At 34.7% G+C, this 24,805-nt stretch overlaps 6 protein-coding genes across 9 annotated transcripts; 2 read left to right on the top strand and 4 right to left on the bottom strand.

The window, feature by feature from the left end:
• Positions 1 to 369: 369 nt before the first annotated feature.
• ENP (Phototropic-responsive NPH3 family protein) lies at positions 370 to 6,068 on the bottom strand. Of its 3 annotated transcripts, none has more exons than XM_020680741.3 (4): positions 4,912 to 6,068; positions 3,468 to 3,592; positions 1,682 to 2,860; positions 370 to 1,196 (listed from the first exon to the last, which is right to left on the bottom strand). In XM_020680741.3, exons 1-4 carry the CDS (start codon positions 4,940 to 4,942, stop codon positions 654 to 656), a joined length of 1,878 nt encoding a protein of 625 aa, XP_020536400.1. In that variant the 5' UTR covers positions 4,943 to 6,068; the 3' UTR covers positions 370 to 653. The 3 variants fall into 3 exon arrangements, with proteins under 3 accessions (XP_020536400.1, XP_012076425.1, XP_037493537.1); XM_012221035.4 differs by having other exon boundaries at positions 3,468 to 3,537; XM_037637609.2 differs by lacking the exon at positions 3,468 to 3,592 and having other exon boundaries at positions 4,912 to 6,067.
• A 6,556-nt stretch (positions 6,069 to 12,624) lies between these two features.
• Positions 12,625 to 16,759, top strand: LOC105637549 (transmembrane 9 superfamily member 8). The gene is made up of 7 exons (XM_012221034.3): positions 12,625 to 12,883; positions 14,048 to 14,212; positions 14,300 to 14,409; positions 14,505 to 14,613; positions 14,693 to 14,805; positions 14,909 to 15,062; positions 15,380 to 16,759. Exons 1-7 carry the CDS (start codon positions 12,755 to 12,757, stop codon positions 16,535 to 16,537), a joined length of 1,938 nt encoding a protein of 645 aa, XP_012076424.1. The 5' UTR covers positions 12,625 to 12,754; the 3' UTR covers positions 16,538 to 16,759.
• A 105-nt stretch (positions 16,760 to 16,864) lies between these two features.
• On the bottom strand, positions 16,865 to 17,375 carry LOC105637548 (uncharacterized). The gene has a single exon (XM_012221032.4). The coding sequence runs from the start codon at positions 17,234 to 17,236 to the stop codon at positions 16,934 to 16,936; it is 303 nt and encodes a 100-aa protein (XP_012076422.1). The 5' UTR covers positions 17,237 to 17,375; the 3' UTR covers positions 16,865 to 16,933.
• A 684-nt stretch (positions 17,376 to 18,059) lies between these two features.
• Positions 18,060 to 18,920, top strand: LOC105637547 (early nodulin-like protein 15). Its single transcript, XM_012221031.4, has 2 exons — positions 18,060 to 18,331; positions 18,410 to 18,920. Exons 1-2 carry the CDS (start codon positions 18,148 to 18,150, stop codon positions 18,760 to 18,762), a joined length of 537 nt encoding a protein of 178 aa, XP_012076421.1. The 5' UTR covers positions 18,060 to 18,147; the 3' UTR covers positions 18,763 to 18,920.
• Positions 18,921 to 18,968: 48 nt separating this feature from the next.
• LOC105637545 (hypothetical protein) lies at positions 18,969 to 21,430 on the bottom strand. The gene is made up of 7 exons (XM_037637608.2): positions 21,281 to 21,430; positions 20,429 to 20,580; positions 19,677 to 19,777; positions 19,542 to 19,581; positions 19,371 to 19,442; positions 19,230 to 19,286; positions 18,969 to 19,159 (listed from the first exon to the last, which is right to left on the bottom strand). The coding sequence occupies exons 1-7, from the start codon at positions 21,375 to 21,377 to the stop codon at positions 19,085 to 19,087; spliced, it is 594 nt and encodes a 197-aa protein (XP_037493536.1). The 5' UTR covers positions 21,378 to 21,430; the 3' UTR covers positions 18,969 to 19,084.
• Positions 21,431 to 22,087: 657 nt separating this feature from the next.
• On the bottom strand, positions 22,088 to 24,797 carry LOC105637544 (Sas10/Utp3/C1D family). Of its 2 annotated transcripts, none has more exons than XM_037637607.2 (6): positions 24,405 to 24,797; positions 24,215 to 24,270; positions 23,920 to 23,974; positions 23,678 to 23,758; positions 23,343 to 23,595; positions 22,088 to 22,451 (listed from the first exon to the last, which is right to left on the bottom strand). In XM_037637607.2, exons 1-5 carry the CDS (start codon positions 24,610 to 24,612, stop codon positions 23,360 to 23,362), a joined length of 636 nt encoding a protein of 211 aa, XP_037493535.1. In that variant the 5' UTR covers positions 24,613 to 24,797; the 3' UTR covers positions 22,088 to 22,451; positions 23,343 to 23,359. The 2 variants fall into 2 exon arrangements, with proteins under 2 accessions (XP_037493535.1, XP_012076416.1); XM_012221026.4 differs by having other exon boundaries at positions 22,088 to 22,459; positions 24,405 to 24,795.
• Positions 24,798 to 24,805: the final 8 nt, after the last annotated feature.

Here is a 24,805-nt window from a genome sequence, read left to right as displayed (position 1 = left end):
CGTGATTTGGGGATGAAAGAGTTGGATCAAAGAAATCAGCACCTGATTGCTTAATCGACAAATGTTTGTCCAGCCCAGTGATGGGCTTGCACAGCACATAGTTTATAAACTCAACAATCTATAAAATGCCACCACACAAACACGTGAGGGATGAACATATTGAGATCTTTTGCTATCTGTTCCGATTAGTGGATTCACATGATGTTCTAGAAATTGCCAGTATTCGGGATTCTGGATCTTCGTGCTTCTATTACTATAATAACAACGTACCATCTGAACACTAAAATAACAAAGTTTGATTATTTAGAGTAGAGAGCACCACAGCACAGATAAGAAAGATGATTAAAGGTAAAAGAAGAAGAAAAAAGCTTTTTGCTAACTGGACAACTTTTCTCCAGGAATCTGCATGAACTTCGTATATAAACAATACATAATCTGGAAACTGGAACCAACAGACGTTAGAAACTAAAAGCCAAAAGGAAAAAAAGGACAAAAAAAATATATGATTACATCTTTTTCCCCCCATAAGATAAAAGATATAAACCCATAATGATCAACTACAACAAAATCCTACCACTTTTTACACTTGAAATAGATTTTAGTTTTTTTCTTCACTTTCTTTACTAAAAATGGTGAGGCTGGAAGTCCATTTTTTAGGAGATGGAATGTCTCCTGTGTCTTGAAGATGAGCCAGAGGATTTGGTGTCCCCTGGAACCATTGAAGTTGGGCTTTGTGAACTCCCAGATGTCTCTGAGCTTCTGTTCTCTCCACCATGACCTTTTCCCACAACCCACAACTTGTCAAATATCCTCCTTGATCGAGATGGCAGTAACTGTATACCGCTTTTACTGTTCTTGCTGTTTTTCTTCATCATTTTTCCAGTCTTCTGAAGTTCTTCATCTTTTATCTTCAGTTGACTCATCTGCTTCTTGACAGATTTGTTATCATCTGCTGCTGCTTTTTCCCATTCTTCATCTGTGTTTGTCGTGGAATTTGTAGCATCCCGGGGAACGTTGTTGAGAGCTTGAACACCAGCACTTGCTCTAACCTGCTCAAAAAAGAGAACTTGCACCACGACACGAAGTGGGAGCCGCTCATTCTGTGCAGCATGCATGGATGCATTCACTGTGAATTTTTTGACATCCATTAGTCCACATATCTTCTTCCTTTCAGCCTTTGTCAAACTTGGATGCTCCTGAAACATGATAACCCATTCAGTATGTCATATTAATTAACATCTTCAATTTCATAAAATGGTCATTGGTTGGTACGCATTGTGTTTTGCGTCACGGTTGAAACAGAAAGGCAATATATCCAGAAAGGAAACTAATGAGGACAAAAAAATTTTGGATAAGCTTTAAAGATTTTCTCGCTTAGGATAGAACATGAAAAATGAATCTATGATAAGCTTTTGATCATACCCTATCCACCCAACCCTGAGCAGTTAAAACCATTTTCCATCCCCAGGGACAATGTAATAATGAATATCAATAAAGGAATGCATCCTAAAGAACTAGCATCTCCAATCTAACATTTTGCACTTTGAGCATGTTAAAAGCATCAAAACAACATTGAGAATTACAAAACATCCCACAAACGTCACACACAGAAAGTGTTAGTCTAAGAGCTTGTACATTGAAAAAAATGCAATATGCAAATGATTTGAGCTAGAAAGGCTACCTTCAGATAGGTGTCAATGGCTTTGTACAGTCCATCATGATTTGGTCTGGCAGACTCTGGAATTGACTGTGACAAGTCAATGAAACTGGCGAGGGTGAGATTTGGGTCCCGTGCAATTTCTGAGAGATATCCATCAACTATTTTTCCAACATTCAACATGTATCCATGACCGCGCCGCAAAACAAAATCATCAGTTTCATCATTCTTCTCAACACTCAAATCCTGACTGTACTTTTCATGAGTCACATAACAATTCACAAGAGATTGTACCAACTCCACATCATATAATGTGGTCTGCGGGGACCTTGCTGGGATCAGTAAATCCTTCACAGAAGCCTCATGCAACTTTAAACTGATCCTTTTCTCCAATTCTTCCCTAGGTGAATCATCTACTCCAACAGAAATGGCAACTTTCAACAATTTCAGCAAGAAACCACATGAACAACCCAAACCCTTATCCGAAGGCAACAAACAAACAAGTGTTTCTACCAGATATTTGTACCTCCAGGAACGACCATCAGAAGTCAAATCATCAAATGCATCCGGAAGCCATCTGACTGCATAAGTTTTAAGTGCCTCCCCGATAACTGTACCATCCATTCTTCCCTTTGATTTAACAGCAATCATGACTCGCTTGTAGAGATCAATATCCAGTTCACATATATCTTCAACCCACCAATCCTTTGGAACAGAGTCGACTTTCTCTCGAAACTTCATACCATCTTCAACTATTTTATCACGCACTGATAATTTTCTGTTGTAAGTGTATGACCAAGTAATGTTTGCAGGATCCACAGAGGTTTTAGATGCAATAGAATCAACACACCTTCCCACAATCTTCAAATCTTCAGACCAGGGCAGAAGGGATTTGGTGGTTTGAAGAACAATGATGGAATCCTTCCAGCTACGGAAGATGCTCGAGTTTAGAAATACCTCAATTTTGAAAATGAGATTTCCTCGATCAACATCCTCAGTCATCTCAAGGTACTCAGCTGCACAACGAGCAGCTACTACATTGTAAGCATTGAGAGTAACAATCATCCCGTAGCAGAATTTTGCACAAATTTCAAAGGCCTTATGCCCACCAGGAAAATCAAGCATATTAATTTCATCGGAATTCTCCTCACTGGCTTTCAATACTAGTTTTTGCAATCGATTACTCTTTGACAAGAGAGGGAACTGCAAATGCATATTCCAAAACATATCAAGACCGTGTTATGGTGGAACGTTTTTTCTTTTATTTTTGAAAAAGAAAACATTGCCCGAGTCGGGTAACATATCTTCACAGACCAAGCATTCAGCAGCTCATTAACTAAAATGATACACGCCTTAAATTTGAATATAGTAAAATATCAAAAAACTAGAGATCCAAATTAACAAAGATAGTAAGTTACAATGAATCTAGCTTCTGTATAGCACAGCATCAGGAATGGCAAGGGCCATATCTCATGCACATGCAGTTACACTACAATTCCGACAAGAAAAAGGTTGGACATCTAGCTATTCACTTTAGCATCATTTAGTGTCTTAAGGAATAAGCAATACTATGAAATGCACCAGATTATATGCGAAACCTTGCAATATCAAGATTTATTGGTACTGTAACACCATATTTCATGCTTGTAGTTGGGTAATAAAACACAAGAATTACTTCAAAAAGATAAAAAAAAAAAAAATACCCTTGATAATGTCCATGATTGCTCAATGGAATACAGCTATATCACTGTTTCCTTATGAAAATAAACCACTAAAAAAAACGTTGGCCAAGATGATATAAAGAATATACCTTGTGAAGGTAAAACTTAACTTCACCTATATTTATGGTGACATCTGTAGCCAGCTCGGATGACACGTACCTGCATGAGAGCACATTGATCATGATGAATTCACACAGAGCAGACAACATTCCACCTGTGATGGGCAAGCAATAAATGCACTACAGAACTGGAAGGCACCAAGAATAGAGGAGGTAAAATAATAAGAAAGTTGATTTTGGTTCCTTCAACAGTCTAGTAAAATATATGAACCTCTAGGCAAACATAAGTAACTATGTAAACAACGCGTTTAAACCTTTAAGAGATCAAATCTCCAAAATGCAGAAAGGAAACAAGATTGGCACTAACCTACCGACATACCAGTTTTCCTCCACAAATCAGAACATGACAGACAGGATTAGTCACCAAAATACCAACAAGAAAAACCGGAAATTTGGATATAAGGCGCATCAACAGATCCATAATCTCATTTTTACTGGCATAAAATATTATATATTGCAAACTTGTCCTCGTCCCAGCAAAATTAAATTCTCCCAAACTAGATGTCTAGAACTCCCAACACGATAGGTGTCAAGGCGCAAAGTCATGCTGATATTATTGCGCAGGCAATTATCAATCTACCTCTGTTTAAGCTTGACGTATTATTAGTATTATTACGCAGGTAGGGAGAGTAGTATGCATGTTCAAAAATATCCATTTCTTCGAATCCATCTTTCTTTTTAAGACACAGGAAGTTGACATACAATGCGATAAACCTACTAAAGAAATTACATTTCCTAATCAGGTAACTAGGCCGCCCCCAGCCGCCCCCGCCTCTCCATCAAAGAAAAAAAAAAGGAAAAGAGAGAAGAGTACGCTCCTAATCAAGATAAGGAAATGCAAATTGTACAGCAAAAATTCGCTTGCTTTGATTATTAAAAATCCCGGCATACACTGGATGCACGTTACCGCATCTGGACCACCTACTCACTCATAAAAAGAGGACTCAATTGCAGAGGACCACCTTCAGACAACTCTCCGCCTCCGCCTCCCCGCAACCCCCCCCCCCCCAAGTGGTAGTGATAGTAACAATAGCAACTGTAAGAATAATCTTCTTACCAAGATAAATGTCATATTTTTCTTTATTTTTTGAGTAGCACTAAATAGTTTACAAGTAATAGAGCGTCTGTCTAATGTTTAATTTGGAGGGTTAAAATCTTTTTCTTTTGTGTTTAAAATATACAACGAAAACAGGAGATATGCTTTATTTAGCAAAATCACACGAGATAATAAAAACAAAATGAATGAATATCATATCCGACAAAAAGAGAAAAAAAAAAAAAACACACGAAAGAAAAGCAGTAATTAAAGCAAAACAGAACGAAAGAAAATGAAAGGTGAAGAACAGAGTAAAAGAAAAACAAAGCTTGAGCTTGTCAGTCAATGGCACACAAGTAAAATGCAAAATCCTCTCACCTGATGGATTTTCCTTCAGCTTGAAAAGCATCAGGCTTCGAACCCAACTTCATAAACTTCATTTTTTTTTATCCCAAAATTACCCCTACGGTGAGCGAAAATCCACAATAAAGCCTTTACGTAAGTACGCAAACCAGACCTCTGTATTCACTGAAACTGCCCATACCACACCAGCAAATTCTCTGAGCTTCTAAGATGACAAAAATTTGAAGACTTTTCTGTTTCTGCGAAGCACAATCTCGAAACCCAGACCAAAAATGGCGGGTTCTTGAGAGGGATTAGTATCTGTCTCTCTATATGAAACACGCTACCAGCAGACCATAATATACATTGGACTGAGACAGGTACTGCCTTTACACGAAGACCTCGACTTTCGCGTCGTCCCCATTGAATTCAAGCCTTAATAATACCTTCATGTCTGATTACGCTCATACAGCCAGAGACTAAAATGATGGGTACCCTCAACCGAAACTACAGACTCACAGAGAGAAAGAAAGTGAGAATAGTCCGGTCTAGTCCAAAGAGTAAATTCAAGTAAGAAAAATCGTGTAGATGTGGAAAAATTAGAGAGAAATAATAATTACAGATGACAGAAAAGCTTGCGTTAGAGAGAGAAAAGGAAAAATCTGCTTTGTGTGGAGGGAAAGAAGAAGAAAAATGGCGTCACAGAAACAGAGAGAGAAATAGGAAATATAGCGTAAGAGAGAAGAGAAACGAAGAAAAAGAAAATAAAAATGGAATGGACCAGCTATAAGGAGAGGGTGTTAGAGAGAGAAAGTAATTCTCTCTCTAAAAAGCTCTCATATCATATCAATAAATTCTCGCCGCCTTTGCTTTAAATCACCCTGATCTGCTCGAGATCTTCTCTCTCTCTTTCTTGCCTTCTTCGGGCGCAAATCTCAATGACTCTTTCCTTCTCTTTCTCTGTAACAGTACGCGATCAATGGTGATCGGGTTCACCTCTGACGCGGTTGTCTCCTCTGAGGCCTGGAACAGTGAAATTTTCCAGGAAAAATAAAAAAAATTCCGGGAAAAATTCAGAAAAGCAAATGCGTTAAATGCTAATGGCTCCTCTATGGGTTGGTTTATATGGGGAGGAGTAGTGTGTACTTTCTGTGTGTACAGGAGTATAGGGGGACTGCGTTACAGGGTGGCTCAAAGAGAGAAAGGGAGAGGCTTTTATGCCGTTAAAGCACGCCATCCTTTTATTTCCAATTTTGCCCCTATTTATCCTTTCTATTTATCGCTTATGACACTTCGTTTATTGTCCTCTTCCATTTTGACGCGTAGTTTTTGTTTTTGACTTTATTTTTAAAAAAATTTCTATTTAACCATGCTTGCCCATTCTGCTCTAAAATGGTCCAATCACTGCGACGAGGCCCACTATTAAAAATGGTCCATTCCATTAAACTTTTTTATTTCCTATTTTTTTAACTAGCTTTTTTTTTTTTTTTTTTTTTTTTGAAAATTCAATTTTTTAAACTAGCTTATTAGAGATTTATTTGCTTATACTCGATTTGTAAGCTCATCTATAAACTAAATTAATAAAAATTATATTTTTATTAAAACCTAGTATTTAACCATCTACTAAAAAAAAATTAAAGAAGTAATAATTTTTTTTATTTTCATTAATTTAATCCGCATAACTATAATATAAACATGATCTAATTAAGTTTAATATTAAAAATTAATATATAAAATGAAACATAAAGATATGTAACGTTAATCAAAAATATTAAATGAAAGAAATTATTCGTAAATTGTTTAAAATTCAATTGAAAAACAGCAAAATCAATAAATTCAATCACTCGGATCAGAATTTAAATATAAGGTTATAAAAAATTGTATACCAATTTTACTGGAGTTTTTATTTTTTTTAATTTTGAGTATATTTTATCGAATTGAATTCGAATTCAATAGAACCCAATTCAGATTGATTTATTTATCACCCAACTGATTCAATTTAAATAAGAAATATTTGTTTCAATTAATTCTATTTGATTATGGAAACTCTGATAGCTAAGGAAAGACCCAGTTGGATCTGATACTGTATATTATAACGTTAATCAAAAGTATTAAATGAAACAAATTATTGGTAAATTGTTTAAAATTCAATTGAAAAACAGCAAAATCAATAAATTCAATCACTCGGATCAGAATTTAAATATAAGGTTATAAAAAATTATATACCAATTTTACTGGAGTTTTATTTTTTTTAATTTTGAGTATATTTTATCGAACTGAATTTAAATTCAATAGAACCCGATTCAGATTGATTTATTTATCACCAAACTGATTCAATTTAAATAAGAAATACTTGTTTCAATTAATTCTATTTGATTATGGAAATTCTGATAGCTAAGGAAAGGCCCAGTTGGATCTGACACTATATATTATAACTTTAATCAAAAGTATTAAATGAAACAAATTATTGGTAAATTGTTTAAAATTCAATTGAAAAACAGCAAAATCAATAAATTCAATCACTCGGATCATAATTTAAATATAAGGTTATAAAAAATTGTCTACCAATTTTACTGGAGTTTTTATTTTTTTTTTTAATTTTGAGTATATTTTATCGAACTAAATTCAAATTCAATAGAACCCCAATTCAGATTGATTTATTTATCACCCAACCGATTCGATTTGAATAAGAAATACTTGTTTCAATTAATTCTATTTGATTATAAAAACTCTGATAGCTAAGGAAAGGCCTAGTTGGATCTGATACTATATATTATAAAAACAGACTTATAAAGAAAAATGAGATGATAGGGATGGGATTAGAATTAGATCACCAAAGCCCAAGTGTTAGGCCAGCAACTAATTAATTTTAAACTTTGTTCATAAAAATAATTAACATAAGCACATAAGAAATCATCATCACTTATTTTTTAATTTCATAATTTGATTGCGAAATCAGACTGTGCCCACTACAAACTATTCACATTAATTACACAATCTCCTCTCATCTCATGCATGTGATCTGCAATTTTTGGCCAAGCACAAAATATCAATGAAAATTATTATTTAAAAAAAAAAAAAAAAAAAACCGTTAGGGTCTAAATCATCAAAATTTATACTATCTGTTTCCATTAGACAACACTTTTATAAAATCAAAATAGCATAAATTATTTTATTTCGACTTTATTTTTATTCGAATATTTACATTCAATTTTATCCCAATTAAATAAGTATTAATTAATGAATTAAAATAAAAAATAATCAATCATGTGTACCATTTGAATAAATAAAAAATGAATCATGTAATCATGTAAACATAGATTGATTGGATATGTGAAAACTATTCCAAAGTAACTTGCTTGACTTATAGCATTTACGTAAATAAATAAAAAGTAAGGAATCCGAGGGTGAAAAAAAAAATAAAGTTTATATCTTTGATTATTATTATTTAGGTTAAAAGTTAAATCTGAATAGTTCGTGAACATGGGCACGTGCAATTGTGTTCATATGATCATCATTCCTCAATTTAAATTAGGGCACCAATTCTTCTTTTTTAAATTATAAGAAGATTTTGAAATGAGATCGAGAATTGAATGGATGTTTTAGAATAATGTTTTTGATAGATTAGAGTATTGAAATTAATACAAATCAATGACATGAAATTTGAAAAAAGAAAATAAAAGAAGAATAAGAAGTAGTTAGCCTTATTAATTAGCATTATCAAAGCAATGGATCATGATCTTATCTTATTTTCAATACATTTTTCTCCTATATATAATGTTGCTATAAATATTCTATAAACATATGTGGGATAGACCGATAGTTACGGTAATAGACATCTTTACCAGTTTGTTGCACCATCGGGATATTGGACCACTAAATAAGGATAAACATCGCTCTATCAATCTATTGCGTCGCGTCAAGTCCATACGAAAGCGATTCCAATAAGATTTTTCTATTTACATAAGATCGAATAATCCATCTCTTACTTAAAAAAAAAAAAATTAAGTATTTTTCGTTTGTATAAAATCCCAATTGGTTAGCAATAACTATAACTTTAGCCTCAAATAAAATTATCTTAACATGCCAATGGTTTGCATTTTGCAATTTTGCAATATTTGGTGCCAATATATGATGGGATATGAAAGCTTGATTGGTCCCTTGGTGCACGTGAGGGTGGTGATTGATTGGTGAAGGGAGGGACATTTTTAATAGTATGAAAGCTGTTATATTCAACTACTCATTCGCCTTAATTGCTCAATTAATAAATTGGACCAATGCCTCTTTCAATCCACTGGCTGCCTCTTAAATTCTTGTTTGTCCAATTCAACTGCTTATGTACTTTTTTACCCCCAACAAATGTATGATTGTTTGATGTGGGAAGTGGGTAGGTTTCTTATATTATTGACTATATGTATTTTAAGTACCATGCGCATAATTTATGTTGTTATTACAAAAATTATAATTTCCAATGATGCTATTCCTTCTTACTTTGATATATATAAGGAAAAACCCAACCATACATAAACTGAATTATATCCAATGACATCTAAACGACATTGATGTTTGATTAGGACAATGACAATAAATCTTCTACCTAAAAAAAATAACTAACCATAACAACTAACCCTATAAAGAATGCATCCTTGACGTTATAAATTTGTGTTTTACAATAATTTTTTAAGTAGTTTTTATTAAAAAGTTAATTCATATAACGTTTAACTTTTAGTGTTTTATGAAAAACTACTCAAATAGCTAACAACTAAGCGCAACTAAAATAGCTAACACCTACCAAAACAGTTAATTTTGCCAAATATATCCTAAGTACATATTTATAGTTCTAAAATCTCATTATTGGTGAATATTATCATTCTAATATACAACATAAGCATCCGGTGAGAGAAAATACTTTCATTAACCGAGTCTATAATCTTATTTATGGATCAAACCAGTGAAAGCAAGAATTTTTAAAAAATTATTCTTATTTTATCATTTTTTTTCATTATATGGTCAGAAATACCTTCATTTTTAATAAAAAAAAAATTATATTTTCATTGGTTCAGTACATAGATGTGGCATAGACCAAGTCTAAGGAAGTCAATCCCTCCGAAAAATTGTAAACCAATACTTTATATAAATGGGAATCCCTATTATAACACCCAGCAGCACATGGTGTTAATAGTTTGTCAAAAAGAAAGTCCCTAGTTAAATGATCCCCATGTGTGGAGTGCTAAGGGGAAAATTATAGTTGAACTTAGGCGTGAGCACAAACCCATCATAAATAAATGATGAGGGACCCAAATCCTATAATGGCTGTAGTGTGCGATGGGCTACATTTTACATGGCCGAAAAGGCCAAAATTTGTGGGGACCCAATCCCTCTATCTTTGCATGATTTAAAGAATAATGAGTCCACATTTTCTGAGTGATGGGTTTGTGTTTAAGGCATTCTCTCTAGGTTTTATGCTCTTAAAGCTAGACATGATTGTACTAACTACTTACCTTCATATCTAGTCTTTGCTCCCCATATTCCTCTCCCTCTCCCTCTCTTTGTGGGATTATAATACATGCCTATGATTGTAAAATGTAAAATATAGGAATATTAATATTATAATTATATATATACAGTTCAATCCACAATTAGAACATGGAAACTGGTCTTGTGTTAAGGTCAAATAATGCATCTTTATGAGTTCTACTTTTCTTTTTCTTTTTTTCTTTTCCTTCCTTTCTTTCCACGTGATAAGATTGCTGCCCACTCGACACCTCACTAGTCAATTTAAACTAAAATGACATTTAAATGTCTTAATTAGGCAACGGTCTTCTCATTTTTTAATTTATGAAAACGGATAGTATTTATAGCAATAATGCAAACGGAGTGAAAAGACTTTGTAATGCGGTTAAAAAACTTTTTATTAGTTTTAATATTATTGATGTCATTGTTATAAATGTACATAAATCGTAAATGTCCATAAATCGTAAATGTACACAGATTGTACTAAGAATAACCTGTGCCGTTTAGCAAAGGTTTGAATTTTTTTTTTTTTTTTTTAAATGTTGATATGAAGTTTTCACTTATCTGTTTCTATCAAATAATAATAATAATAATATCAAACATCAATTTAACCCCTTATAGATATATTTATTTTCTTTTTTTGTTTTCAACATTGAAAATTTAAGCAACACTTTTCTATTGGCGGTGAATTGCAACGACAAGTCCTGTGCTTGCCAAATGATTATGGAAATAATTTTCAAGAACAGGCAGAAGATTTTTTTTGGACCGAGGTTTTCGTTATTGGGCTGAAGTGTCCACCACTACTAGGCTGTTAGGCCGCCTAAATCTTTTTAGAGCATAGGCCACACGCCACTAAGAGTGGCTATTATTCTGTTTCGAATGGGATCCAAACTGACTCTGGAATAGGATTAGGATCGGGACCGGGATAGGATTAGTTTTCCATCATTTTCTCAAGTTTTTAGAACCACAACGAAGAACGAAAAATAAAAAAATTGTAAAAAAATTGAAATCGGAAAGAATAGGATCATTATTGAAACCAGAAACCCTCTGAAATAAATTGAATCGACATCGAAATTAAAATCAAAACATTTTAGATCAATTTAGATTCTGATTTCATTTCTACAATTATGAACTACCAATCCATTGAATCAGAACTATCTGATGAATGAATCGATAATCCCTACACACGTAATTCCATGTTTGGACATGTTTTTTATTTAGTCTTAGCCCTATCGAGTTTCAAAATGGAATGCTAAAACAGTTTCATATTCTATTATGTGTGTACTAGCTTATTCACTAGTTTGGGCTTAGGCCCTTCAATTATATATATATATATATATATATAGAACCCATGGAATTAATACGAATGAAAAGAACTTAAGTTTTGAATTTCACAAATTTCTTTCCTTCTTTCAAATAAGGGAAATATCACTGTTATATTTCTTAAACCTAGAAGTATATAAAATGAGAATGAATAAAATCGATGAAATGATTCAGCATTTTCTTGCATAGAAAGTTAGAACTTTTATCCTTAAATTAGAAAAAAAAAAAAAACACAAGGTTTGAAGGTTAGCTTAAATTATCATTTCTTTAAGGAGAAAACTATACCACACGATACCGGACCAAAATGTTTATTTTCAAAAGCTAACTATAAGGTTTATAAATATAATTTTTATTAATACTTTAATTATTTCATCTAAAATAAAAGGATAAGAGTATTAACAAAAATTATAAAAAAAATAACTGAAGCGTTAACAGAAATAATTAATTTAACGATTAATTGATGTTAAAAAAAGTTATTTTGGACATTAATAATTATAAGTTAAAAATCTCATAATTAGTATTTTAAAATAGAGATTTTCACGTATTAATTTGGATATAATTCAGGGATTTATTTTTTTTTTTGCTTTTGTTAATAATATTAAATATTATTATAAGAGTAAAAATATCCTACGGAATAATATTTTTACCATTAATAACAAATTCATGGATGTCGGTGCCACCACCTCAATTTTTTCTCTCTGTTTTCATTTTTTGTCTTTTTGTTTCCAAGCATAGTATAGCCTCTAAGCTAACAAGTTAACAAATAAGTAACTAAAATTCTCGCTAACCACCGGCGAATAGCTGTATCCGTACTGTAGAAAATGCCCACGTGGCAAAACATGAATAAAGCACCAGCTCTTACCGCACCGGATTCACCGCACAAAACCGGATCCAATTACAATCCCAACGCCTAAGCTTCGTTTCTGCACCACCCTCTTATTATATCACACGCACACTCTATCGATCTTTCCATCCAAGATAGATAAAGTCACTACCTCAGATCTAGTCTCCCTCGCTCTCTTTCTAATTTGCAGATAACGCCATGGAACCTCGAGGAGGCAGGTCTTTACCTTTATCAGCCACGATCTGTGCAGCTCTTGCGTTTCTGATTCTGATCCATGGCGGTCACTGCTTCTACCTTCCCGGTGTTGCTCCTGAGGATTTCGTAAAGGTGAGCGCCTTTTGTTTCCTGAATTTGAATGTAAACACTAATTGGCTTGATCTGCATTTGCATTTTGGACCTGGTTCTGCATTTAATTGTTATTTATGCATTTGCTTAATTCCTGTTTGGACGTTGAGGAAATGAGAGAGAATTTGAAGGATTAGTACGTTATTATCTTCGATTTACCTGGTAGTGAAATTATGTAATTGGATTTATGTTTCGATTTCTTTGATTAAGTTGCTGAACACGAATAGTAGGTTTAGGTAGCGGATTACAAGTTTTTTGGTATATTAAGTGAGATGGATCGACATTGTTTTCTTGCTATATGTTATTAGCTAGTAGATGCACGGCATGATTTATAAGATCCATGCAAAATAATTGGAGCTATGTTCTTGAAGCTACTGTTTCTATTTATCATTATAGCTTCTATATCCGTCACATTATGGTTTTGTTATTTTTTCCATCATAATTCACACAGATTTGAAAATTGTAAATGCATGATGAACCTCCTTCCATGTTTCTAGCTTTGAGGTTATATTGTGCTAGGAACGGCATCTGATATTGCATTACAATGTTGATGCCAAATTTCTCAGATTTAGGCATCCCACAATCATATGTTTGTCAGAATATCTAGATACCTAGAAATGGGCTATTAACACCTTTGAATGTACAATTAACTTTAATCCTTATTTTTTTCTGAGATGTGCATTCCTCTGGGGCCTGGTTTTATTCACGAGATGACTTACTGTAAGGTTGAATTGTGATGCTAGTTTGGTGCATTTTTTTTGTGCTCTCACTCAAATTACCATATAAAACCATTATCCTTGTATTTGCATCAAGTGGCAGGCAGTAATATGTATATCGCAATTCGCCTAATGGCTTGTGAAACTAACATTGCGGGTATTGTCTTTTAGCATACAATTTTTTCCTTTTCTTTTCTATTTGGCGCCTCATTCCCCTTTGCCAACCATTCCTTTCTTTGGGTCATCTAAGAGTTGACCAAGTTCTAGCTACCATTATTTTCTCAATAATGTTCTATCTTGATTTTTGTATTATCATTCTTCCGGAAAAAAAAAAGGAGTGTTACCTGAAACATTGTTTCAAATGTGGGAAATTAAATGTCTAGTTGTTTATTTTTTCCAATTTGGTTGTTTGTTTTCCCATAAAATGCAGGGAGATGAGTTGAAAGTGAAAGTGAACAAATTGACATCTACAAAGACACAGCTTCCTTACTCGTATTATTCTCTCCCTTATTGTCGCCCAACCAAGATAGTGGACAGTGCAGAGAATCTTGGGGAAGTACTTCGTGGTGACCGCATTGAAAATTCTCCCTATGTGGTCAGTGACGTTATCTTAGATAAAACCAGGGCAAAATTTTTCTGTGTTTTACATTACTGATTTTTCTGCTGTGTTGAATTATTGCAGTTTAAAATGCGGGAGCAAAAGATGTGCAATATCGTTTGCCGTCTTAAACTTGATGCCAAGACTGTGAAGGAGTTTAAGGAGAGGATAGATGACGAGTATCGAGTCAACATGTATGAAACACCTTTACAGACCCATAAAGATACGTGCTAGTTGTTTGAATTCAATGAAGTTTCTTTTTCTAATTATTTTGGCATGCATGCTACAGGATCCTTGATAACCTTCCTCTCGTGGTTCCAAGACAAAGGTTGGATCAGGAATCTCCTGCTATCTATCAGCTTGGCTATCATGTTGGGCTCAAAGGCCAATATAGTGGTGTATGTACATTATTGCACCTCAAACTCATTTCTTGTCATGGGCTAGTTTTGGCTTTGCTTATTATCTAGTTATTTGCAGAGCAAGGAGGAAAGGTATTTTATCCACAATCATTTGGCATTCACTGTGAAGTTTCATAGAGATTTGCTAACTGACTCGGCAAGAATTGTTGGATTTGAAGTTAAACCATTGAGGTCAGATTTCTGGTTCATGCTTTTTATATAAAAGGGTTACTCCTTCCTGAGTTTGATTTTCCATGTTATTTAGTGTTAATGTCTGATTAAATGAACCCTACAGTGTTAAGCATGAATATGAAGGAAAATGGAATGAGGATAAGACTCGTTTAACAACTTGTGACTCCAATGCAAAGCATACAGTTGTTAATTCCAACTCTCCTCAAGAAATTGAAGCGAACAAAGAAGTGATTTTCACATATGATGTTGAATTCCAGGTGAGTGCTTGTATGGAACTACCACTTTATGTCCAACATTACTTGTTTCTATTTTAACTTCTTCAGCATCTATGCTATCAATAGGAAGAGGGAAGGATTGAACCTATCATATAAGTCCAAAGAAGAATAAACAGATTTTCTTCTTCTTCCTCCTCCCTTTTCCCTATTTGTTCTCTCCTTAACTTACTCTCACACGCTCTCTCTCCCTTCTCCCTTTCTGAAGCATAATTTTGTTGGTACATGGCACTGAATTACCATGCATGCTTATCTTTAGGTACTGTTCTGTGTGTTTTCTCACTCTTTCGTCTGCATTGCAGGAGAGTGATGTGAAGTGGGCATCTAGATGGGATACCTATCTTTTAATGAGCGACGACCAAATTCATTGGTTCTCAATTGTCAATTCATTGATGATTGTCCTCTTTCTCTCGGGAATGGTGGCAATGATAATGCTACGGACACTTTACCGTGACATATCCAAGTACAATGAACTTGAGACGCAGGAAGAAGCCCAAGAAGAGACTGGATGGAAGCTTGTCCATGGAGATGTTTTCAGGCCCCCATCAAATTCAGATTTGCTTTGTGTCTATGTCGGAACAGGGGTTCAGTTTCTTGGAATGACCCTTGTTACCATGATCTTTGCCATACTGGGGTTCCTTTCTCCTTCAAACCGAGGGGGTCTTATGACAGCCATGCTCTTACTTTGGGTTTTCATGGGCCTTTTTGCTGGGTATGCCTCTGTGCGTTTGTATAAAATGTTCAAAGGAACAGAATGGAAGAAAATTGCTCTCAAGACTGCAATTATGTTCCCTGGAATTGTCTCCGCCATTTTCTTCGTCTTAAATGCTCTCATCTGGGGCCAGAAATCATCTGGGGCTGTGCCATTTGGAACAATGTTCGCTTTGGTATTTTTATGGTTCGGTATTTCATTCCCCCTTGTGTTTGTCGGCAGTTATGTTGGATTCAGGAAGCCTGCAATTGATGATCCTGTAAAGACGAACAAAATTCCAAGGCAGATCCCAGAGCAGGCTTGGTACATGAACCCAGCTTTCTCAATTCTAATTGGAGGAATACTTCCTTTTGGAGCTGTGTTCATTGAGCTCTTCTTCATCCTCACATCGATCTGGCTGAATCAGTTTTACTACATCTTTGGTTTCCTCTTCCTAGTACTAATTATCCTCATTGTCACTTGTGCTGAGATAACAGTGGTGCTCTGTTATTTCCAGTTGTGCAGTGAAGACTACTTGTGGTGGTGGAGATCATACCTTACATCTGGCTCTTCTGCATTATATCTGTTCCTTTATGCGACATTCTACTTCTTCACAAAGCTTGAAATAACCAAGTTCGTTTCTGGGGTGTTATACTTTGGATACATGCTGATCGCATCGTATGCATTTTTTGTGCTAACTGGCACCATTGGATTTTACGCTTGCTTTTGGTTCACAAGGCTTATCTATTCATCGGTGAAAATCGATTGATTCTGGCCAATTCTTCTCTTTCATCACCAAAACCAAACGGGGTAAGATTCAAAGACAGTAGATAATTATGTTCTTAGATGTAAACATTTTTGCTCATTTTTGAATGCAGACAAGACGATTCCGATGTTATAGTCCCTTTTATTTTACTTACATTGAAGAATGACCTTTGTTTCTTAAATATATAGATTATCAGGAAGCTCCTCATATGCTTCCATTTGATCACTGCTTTCTCCTTGGATTCTTGTTGGGTGTTCACTGGTGTGAAAATTTAGGGCTTTAATTTATTTACTTTGATCCTCTTAAAGATGAAAGATGAACACGCACACATAAACACTAAAAGTAATGCATATATTAGATAACGAACAGAACAGAAAAAACACAAAATTACAGTTATATTTACTTCCTAGGATGAGTATCTCTAGGGTCAGCAGTACCAGTGGCAACTTTGGCAACATCTCTAGCGCTTGCTTCAGGCTTTTTCTTGGCATACAAGACCATGTATCCAATAGCAGCAGTGATAAAGAAGCCAGCTACTGTAATGGTGGTTTTGCTGAAAGGCAAATTGCGCCTCTGGTGCAAGACCCCTCCTGGGTTATGGCCTGGTGGCCTTTTGGAGCCCTCTACTCCTGCTGCCTTCACTTCTTCAGGACTCATTTTGTGAGTATCTGCTGCTTGCCTCCACTCTTCGTCTCGGGCCATTTTTTCCCCTCATAATTTCTTTGGAGATGATTAAAGAAGATAGAGGCAAGTTTTTGCCACGTTTAATGGGAGGTTTCAGTTATTGAACACGTAGCAGTTGCATGCTACAAAATCACACTGCGAGGACAAGTGGAGTGACTTTTGGTCGATATGTCGTTCCGAAGGCAAATTGTCGTTTGGTGTTAAACATGGGTGTCAGACAACTTTGAATTTATGATTTGAAATCTGGATCTGGATTTCAAAATGATATCGCTATGCTAGAAATGCACGGTTAAATTTTTATAAGCACTTTATCTACTAAAAATTTTGTACGTTTGAATTTAAAAAGAAAAAAAAAAAAATGTATCATACGGATTTCCGTGTGGACCGATTGATCTATAGTTATAATATTATTCCGGAAGCTTTTCAATAAAATAATACAGCGTCTTAATTTCTTTTATGGTAATAAAAAAAAGAGTAAAAGACATCTTTGTCTAATTATATTGCCAGGTTTCAATAACTAATTACAATGCATGCCACTTTTGCCAAGTTGGCAGCCAGAGCTCAAATAAATTGTAACGTAAATTTGAAAAGCATACGCCGGTCTATGAAATAGGTGCAAAAGCCTCACTTTTTTGGCCGTTTTAGATTTCTTTTTGACCGCCTTTTCATGCAGCATTGTTGATCGTTACTACTTACCCCTCGCTAAGGGTACCATCTACACTGAACACTGAACAGACAATGCTTCGGATTTCAGACCCAAAACAGCCAGGTGGGTGGGTCCACACCACCTTTTCTCTAACGGCTAATTTTCTCTCAACTATAAATGGAACCAAAGCCCTCGTCGTAATCTCACTCTCAAATTTCATCACTATCAAATTTACTCTCTCTTTCCCTCCCTGTCTCCCTCCTCAAGCTCTCGCTGTCCACCAATGGCTCGTATTCAGAGAGTTATACCGTTTTCTTTGGTGCTTATAACTTTAATGTTGGGCTTCTCAGAAGCTAAAGATGTTCTTATTGGTGGTAAAACAGATGCTTGGAAAATCCCATCTTCTCAATCTGATTCTCTCAACAAATGGGCCGAAACTGCTCGTTTTCAAATTGGAGATTCTCTTGGTAATTTCTTATTCTTTTTTAATGCTATAATTTTTCTTTTTCCAACAATATGAATGACCCATTTTCTTTCTATTTCAGTGTGGAAGTATGACAGTCAAAAGGATTCAGTTTTACAAGTGACTAGAGAGGCTTATCTAAGCTGCAATACCTCAAACCCAATTGAAGAGTACAAAGATGGGAACACTAAAGTGAAGCTCGACAGATCAGGGCCATTCTATTTTATTAGTGGAGCAGAAGGGCATTGCGAGAAGGGCCAGAAGATAATTGTCGTAGTTTTATCAACAAGGAACAGGATCACTGCTATTTCTCCAGCTCCTTCGCCGGCAGAGTTTGAGTTTGAGGGTCCTGCAGTTGCCCCTACAAGCAGTGCCACAAGCTTAAAAGGAAGCTTGGTGGTTGCACTAGGGATTTTGCTTTGGGCTTTGTTTTGATAAAAACATAATTGGGTTGGAAGATTTATAGTAATAGATTTTGAACTTTATGGAAGGGAAATTTGTTTTTTCCTTCTTCATTCATTTATTTATTTTGGGTCTCGATTGTGTAGAGGTTCAGCTGATATTTAATATATGCTATTCGTTTTATTCTTCTATATACTTTGCTTATATATAATAAATATATGGTGGTACCAGTAACAATGTGCAAATAATCTGTAATATATTAGAAGTTAAAAAAGTAAATGTGACCCATCAACATTGCGAATGAATATTTTCTGCAAAGCTCATACAAAATTGAAGCACTGCCAAACACTTAACTTCACTTCAACTCCTCATTGAGATTTGGTGGCAGCCCTAAACTTTGTGCAAGATTGCCCATTCTTTCCTTCATAGCCTGTAAGATAGAGAGAAGGGGAAGCATAAGATAGATTACAAAATGCTTGTAGGCCTCAGAGGTTACTCACCTTGACACTCTTCTGGTGTGCATCCTTGTAGGCCTCAGTAACCAGAAGAGAGAGTTTCTGCACAGAAAATGCTTAGGCCAAAGAAAAAAAAAAAAAAAAGAAAAAGAAAGAAATCAAGTAATCCAAGATAATTTTACTCACTTCGGGCCCTAGTTCTATTGCAGCTTCAGTTATCTCAATGCTCACTGGTTGCTGGTTGCCAGAGAGTGTTGCCTAGAAGAAAAAGTAAATGAATTTATGAAAGATTAATAATTTTCCAGCTATTAAATGTGAGATGCACGCGCACAGAGAATAAATAACTCCGAAGCATACCTTTATCAGTTCACCTTCACAATAGCCATCAAACTCAGCACTGCGCAACAGAACAGAACATAAGAAATGAAACAACTCAGATCACGAATATAGAATGGACATTGTGACAAACGGAAACAGCAATTCTTCACATACGCAGCAAGTTCTTTCTGCACACGAACAGCCTCAACTTGGACTACCATCTGTGCTTTTTTCACAGTTTCATACAGATTTTGCATATTTCCCAGTAATCCTGCCTGAATTTAAGGTAAATTATATATACTGAAAACAATTAGGTTAGGTATGAAGATTCATATTGGATCCATACTGTATCCAACCTACTATAAACTACTCTAGTTTAGGGTATCTGGTTTAGGGTAGAGGTGAATTGTATAGGGTATAAGTTCATCCAACAAGAACATATATATCAGAAAATTAAGGAAGACTGACAAAATCGGATATAACACAGATAAAAAAGATAATTTAAACAAGTCCAAACACTCATTATAAGGACACTTTAGTTTATATTCTCTGCTCTACAGTGGTCTCATGGTCACTTTAAAACCTAATGGAGCTGGATTTGCAAGTCGAACCTATAATTGACTAAGATTTGTTCAGTCTAGCTAACTGCATAATGAGTATATTACCTTAGTGTGGGAAATACAGTTTCCATGTTTGTCTTTGAAGATATATGTGTTGGCAGGTGATGATGAATTTAGACAAGAAATGAATAAGAAGATCCAGAAGATGCAATAAAAAATAACAAATCTTCAAAGACTACAGTAAAAAATTAGGTATATTGTTAAGAGAATTGCTTATAAGTGCTTTCAATCGTCAAGAGTTAGGCATATCCCACATAACACTCCAGTTGTAATAAAATAAAATTTAGAAGAGAGAATTGACAGCACCTTTGATGATTTCTCGTCACTTTTATCATTATTCTCCTTTTTTCCCCCAAATAAACCATTCAAACGTAGGGGCAATGACACTTTCCCAGCCTTACTATGAGGACGCAATGCAATAAGAGATTCAACATGATTTGCAAATGAGTTTACTTTACCTAAATCCAGCAGAAGAATATAAGTTTTATTTGGCATAAAAGATAACCAGCATGACTGCATAATAATATATATAGTGCAAAAGAACGTAAATAATCCAGCGTAAGAGGACGCTTGCTATTATGTTCTCTATGATCAACATTCACATAATAACAATCAAAAACCTCGCAAAACCATATGAACAACAACATTCCTCATCATGCTAAGGGTCCAATACAGTGCCCTAGATAGACAGGCATGTGACTGAACCAATTGCTAATTCAAGGCAGTTTTTCATGGGTGATAACAAAATCAACAAATGTATAAATAAAGTTCAAAGTATCTATCAGGAAAGAGCAAGATAAATAACTTTAGGGGGACAATTATTGAAAGTTCAGCATTACCCAAATTAAGTTAATGAGCTAGTTATTTGCTGTGGGTTTAATATTCGAAAAAGCTTCCAATTTTTCTTGCAATCAAGGTGCACAAAATTGATGCACAAACGCGAGAGATTTAAGAAGAAGAGATAAATTTAGCAAATTGGAAGTAAACTTGGATTAAGAAACAAATAATAAAAGAAAAATGGAGAAAATTCAATTCAGCAGATATCCATAAACAATACAACACATAAACAATCCATAGTTGCAGAGCATATCCATGACAAAGTATGTGCATATAGGAATTATTGAAGAAATCCAAACCACAAAAACAGAGAGAATTTACAGAAGGAGAGAGGGGTAAAAGTAGGGTTTTTGTGGCGAACAAGGGAACGGCAGTTCCCGAGTTGTGGGGTTGAAGCGGCAGTGGCTGTAGACGCCATTTTGATATTTGAAGATAACAAATTCACTGAAACAGAAACGAAGAAAAAGTACCCAATTTCAATTCAATTGGTCTATTTGACCCGACCCAACATTGCGGTTCCCGGTTCAATTTATTTTCTTCCCTCTTAAAAAATAAAAAAAATCTTTCTGTCCTGCCAAAATTACTTGAGAGGTATTTGGTTTAAATATTTACTTTTAACTTTCAAGTTAATTTAGATTTCGAAATTTGTTAAAAATTTAAAACTTATTAGGATAATACAATATTTTATTTGATTAAATAGTAATTTTTAAAATAAATAAATAATTTACTTTAATTATGTTTTCTCCAACAATGAGAAGTTAATTTCATAATTATATAATCGTATTTTATATTTAATTTTTTTAAAGAAAAACATATTGTATAATGTTGACCAACACTTTTTGAATTCTGTTAAAAGAGGAGGTCTTGATAAAATACAACTAGAAACTTAAAAATTATAATAAATTTCAAAAATTATAAATAAAAATACAGATAAAAGGGAATTGTTTTCTGATAATAGTATAAGAACAATTAGTGATTACAGATCAAACGGGTTTTATCTTGCTACAATTGGTGCCAATCAAACAACAAGAAAGCTCAGAAGAATTGGACATATTGGAGCAAGAAAATCACTTGGGTTTACTTCCAATAGCACACAACAATTTCCCTCACTTCATATAGTCATCCACAAAAGGACCAAGAAAATGTTAATTATTCATAATAACTATATAATAACATAGTATTGTATAGCAACAGACAACAGAATTAAATCACAGACATCTAAGTCTGAGAAAGACCTACAAGAGTCTTAAACAATTTGGATGATGATGGAGGATAAGCAAAAACAAATGGCTTTGGAATGCCATCTACTCTCTCCATGAAAGGTCTAGCAGCAAGCTACTGTACCCATTATCAAAAACTCAAATATTGCACCCAATAACGGAAACCAGTGACAACTTGGTATCGCAGAAACAAGAAACAGCATTTCTTAGCACTAGACCACAGTAATGCTGGAATCATCCAAGCTGATAGAACACACCGGCAAATCTGGCATCTGCAGTCCTGTGCCAAAAGATATACCAAACATAAGAGGAAAAAGAATAAGGTTTCGCATATTTTTTTATTAACGATAAAGCAGACTAGTTGAACCTGAACAAAATGCATCCTATATATATAAGCAATTAAAATGTTATTTGAAGAACAAATAAGTTACACTCAAAGATTGGCGTTCAGCATTCTTAAATACGCTAGTTGTTTATGATGTGTATTGCATGTTGTTATTGCTCGTTATATGCTCGTTATAATTTGAATTCAGCATTCTTAAATATATAGCGACTTATGTGACAAACATCCCTTAATTACTTTTCTTGACATGCTCAAAAGCATTTAAGTGCAAGTCAAGCACTCCTCAATCTGGCCTGGAAAAAAGGCCTCCCTTCAACATCTGCCATCAACTCATCTCAATAATGGCAGAACAGGCAAAAAATTAAGGGCAAATTAGGCCTCCATCCATCTTCTGCGAGCCAAAGCAAGTGATAGTTCACCAGATTGCATGTGTTAAAAAAGATAAAAACTTGAAAATAAAAAGGATTTCTGACTTGTCAAAATAACGAGAGACAAGGACATTTAATCCGCATTTATTTTCTCTTTCCTTTAAAATATATTGCGGATAATCCTGACATAGACTTTTCAGTTTCTGTAAAGATATCTATAAAAGGTCCTTTGCTATTAGGTTAATAAAATCACAAGGGATTATTCACATTCATCAAGTTAACGAAGAACATAAAAGCTTCACAAGTAAATCAGGAAGTATTCAAATCAACAGCAACAAGGAAGTAAATAGTTTCCATAATCTTTTGAAAACAAACAATGTGAATAGACATGAAATATTTGTGAGCAAGCAATTAAAACTTGTTACAGATGCAAATATAGAGTTAAGATATACCGGGGAATATTAAGAAATCAGTCCACTTGCAGGTCATCGTCATCTAACACATCAATTTGTAGAGGCCCCTTAAAACCACTTGTGTTATCACCAAGAAGCTCACGGGCAGCTTTTTCGAGAAATTCTGAAGCAGCAGCTTGAACTGAACGTTTTTCAGATGATTGATACTTTCTCTTCTTGTGAATCGATCTCTCTGAATACTTCATCCTGGGTCCTTGTCCTTTACTGATATCCCTCATACTTTTCTTCTGTTCTGCATCGGAGCGGGTGAAGAAGTTTGAAATGGGATCAGCATTTAAGAAAGTCATGTCAATAGCAAGTGATTATCAACGTACCAGGTTTAAGGTCAGGCAAAGAATGCTCAATGAAACGGGTCGCAGCCTGGTAATTTAAGGTAGTAGAAGGTCGCAAAGGTGCTTCAAGGACAAAATTAGAACTCACTCAGTAAGGATTAAGACTTCGAGCAAAGGTAATCACTTTCTAACTTACTTGAAAATTATCATTACCTATAAACTCTAGATGACAATAAAATTTTGGGATGCATGAATAACAGCATATTCCAGAGAAAAGAAAATACCTTTGCTCAAATCCATCGACCGCTCTAGTTTGTCTTGGTACAAGCTCAACCTCTCCTACATATATAAGTACCTATTAGGTGAAATTCATAAGTGGTACCTCTGAATCGTAAACTCTTTCTCAACCAAACAAACTGTTAAAGGGGAAGAAGTACAAAACTTTAAACAAAAAACCTGCATGCATTTTGCTGCTCCGATGAAAATGAAAATAACATCAAGTGAAATACATATTATCAATAGAACAAAAAACCCCAAATCCCCAAATTTAAGAATTAGTAATTGTATTAGAAGACATACAAGCTCGGTCCTGATTGGATGCTCATCTAGGTCAATTCCACTGCATCTCAATCTCACTAAAAATTCACAAAATTGAACCAAGTCATAATCAAGCATGCTAATAATCATAAATCAGCGACATATAATTACTTAAAATTGGAACTAAACAAAAATTGCAGGATAAAAAAAAAAAAAAAAAAACTGTATGTACATGCGAAAAGGATAGTGACGGCCTTGGAAAGCAAAAGGAGAGACTGAGCGCGTCGGAGAGGGGGCATCTCAGCGAGAACTTCAGGGTCTGAGAAAGAAAGAAAATGAAGTAAGTGGGTCTCCACTTGTTCGAGAGTAGCTAAGGTTGTTTTAGCTGAGTCCATCACTGATTCTGGTACAAGTGAGCTGCTGCTTTCTCTTCCTTCCATTTTGGCAAGGAAAAAAGATTCGATCTTTGTTTTCTAAGATTTTCTCGAATGTCTCTGTTTTGTAAGGAAAAACATAAATTTGAGGTTGCTGTCTTGAGTTATTGTGCGTAGGCCGCAAGGGCTTTTGGAGGAGGATGAGGAAAGAGCCAGAGAGGTTTATGGCGACAGTTAAGCTTAATACTGTTGTTCGGTG

The sequence above is a fragment of the Jatropha curcas genome, chromosome 8 (assembly GCF_041381405.1).
Source record: "Jatropha curcas cultivar XTBG-Jc1 chromosome 8, XTBG_Jcur_1.0, whole genome shotgun sequence".
NCBI lineage: Eukaryota > Viridiplantae > Streptophyta > Magnoliopsida > Malpighiales > Euphorbiaceae > Jatropha > Jatropha curcas.
Note: the sequence above shows the minus strand (reverse complement) of the source record. Positions and strands in the feature narration are given on the sequence as shown.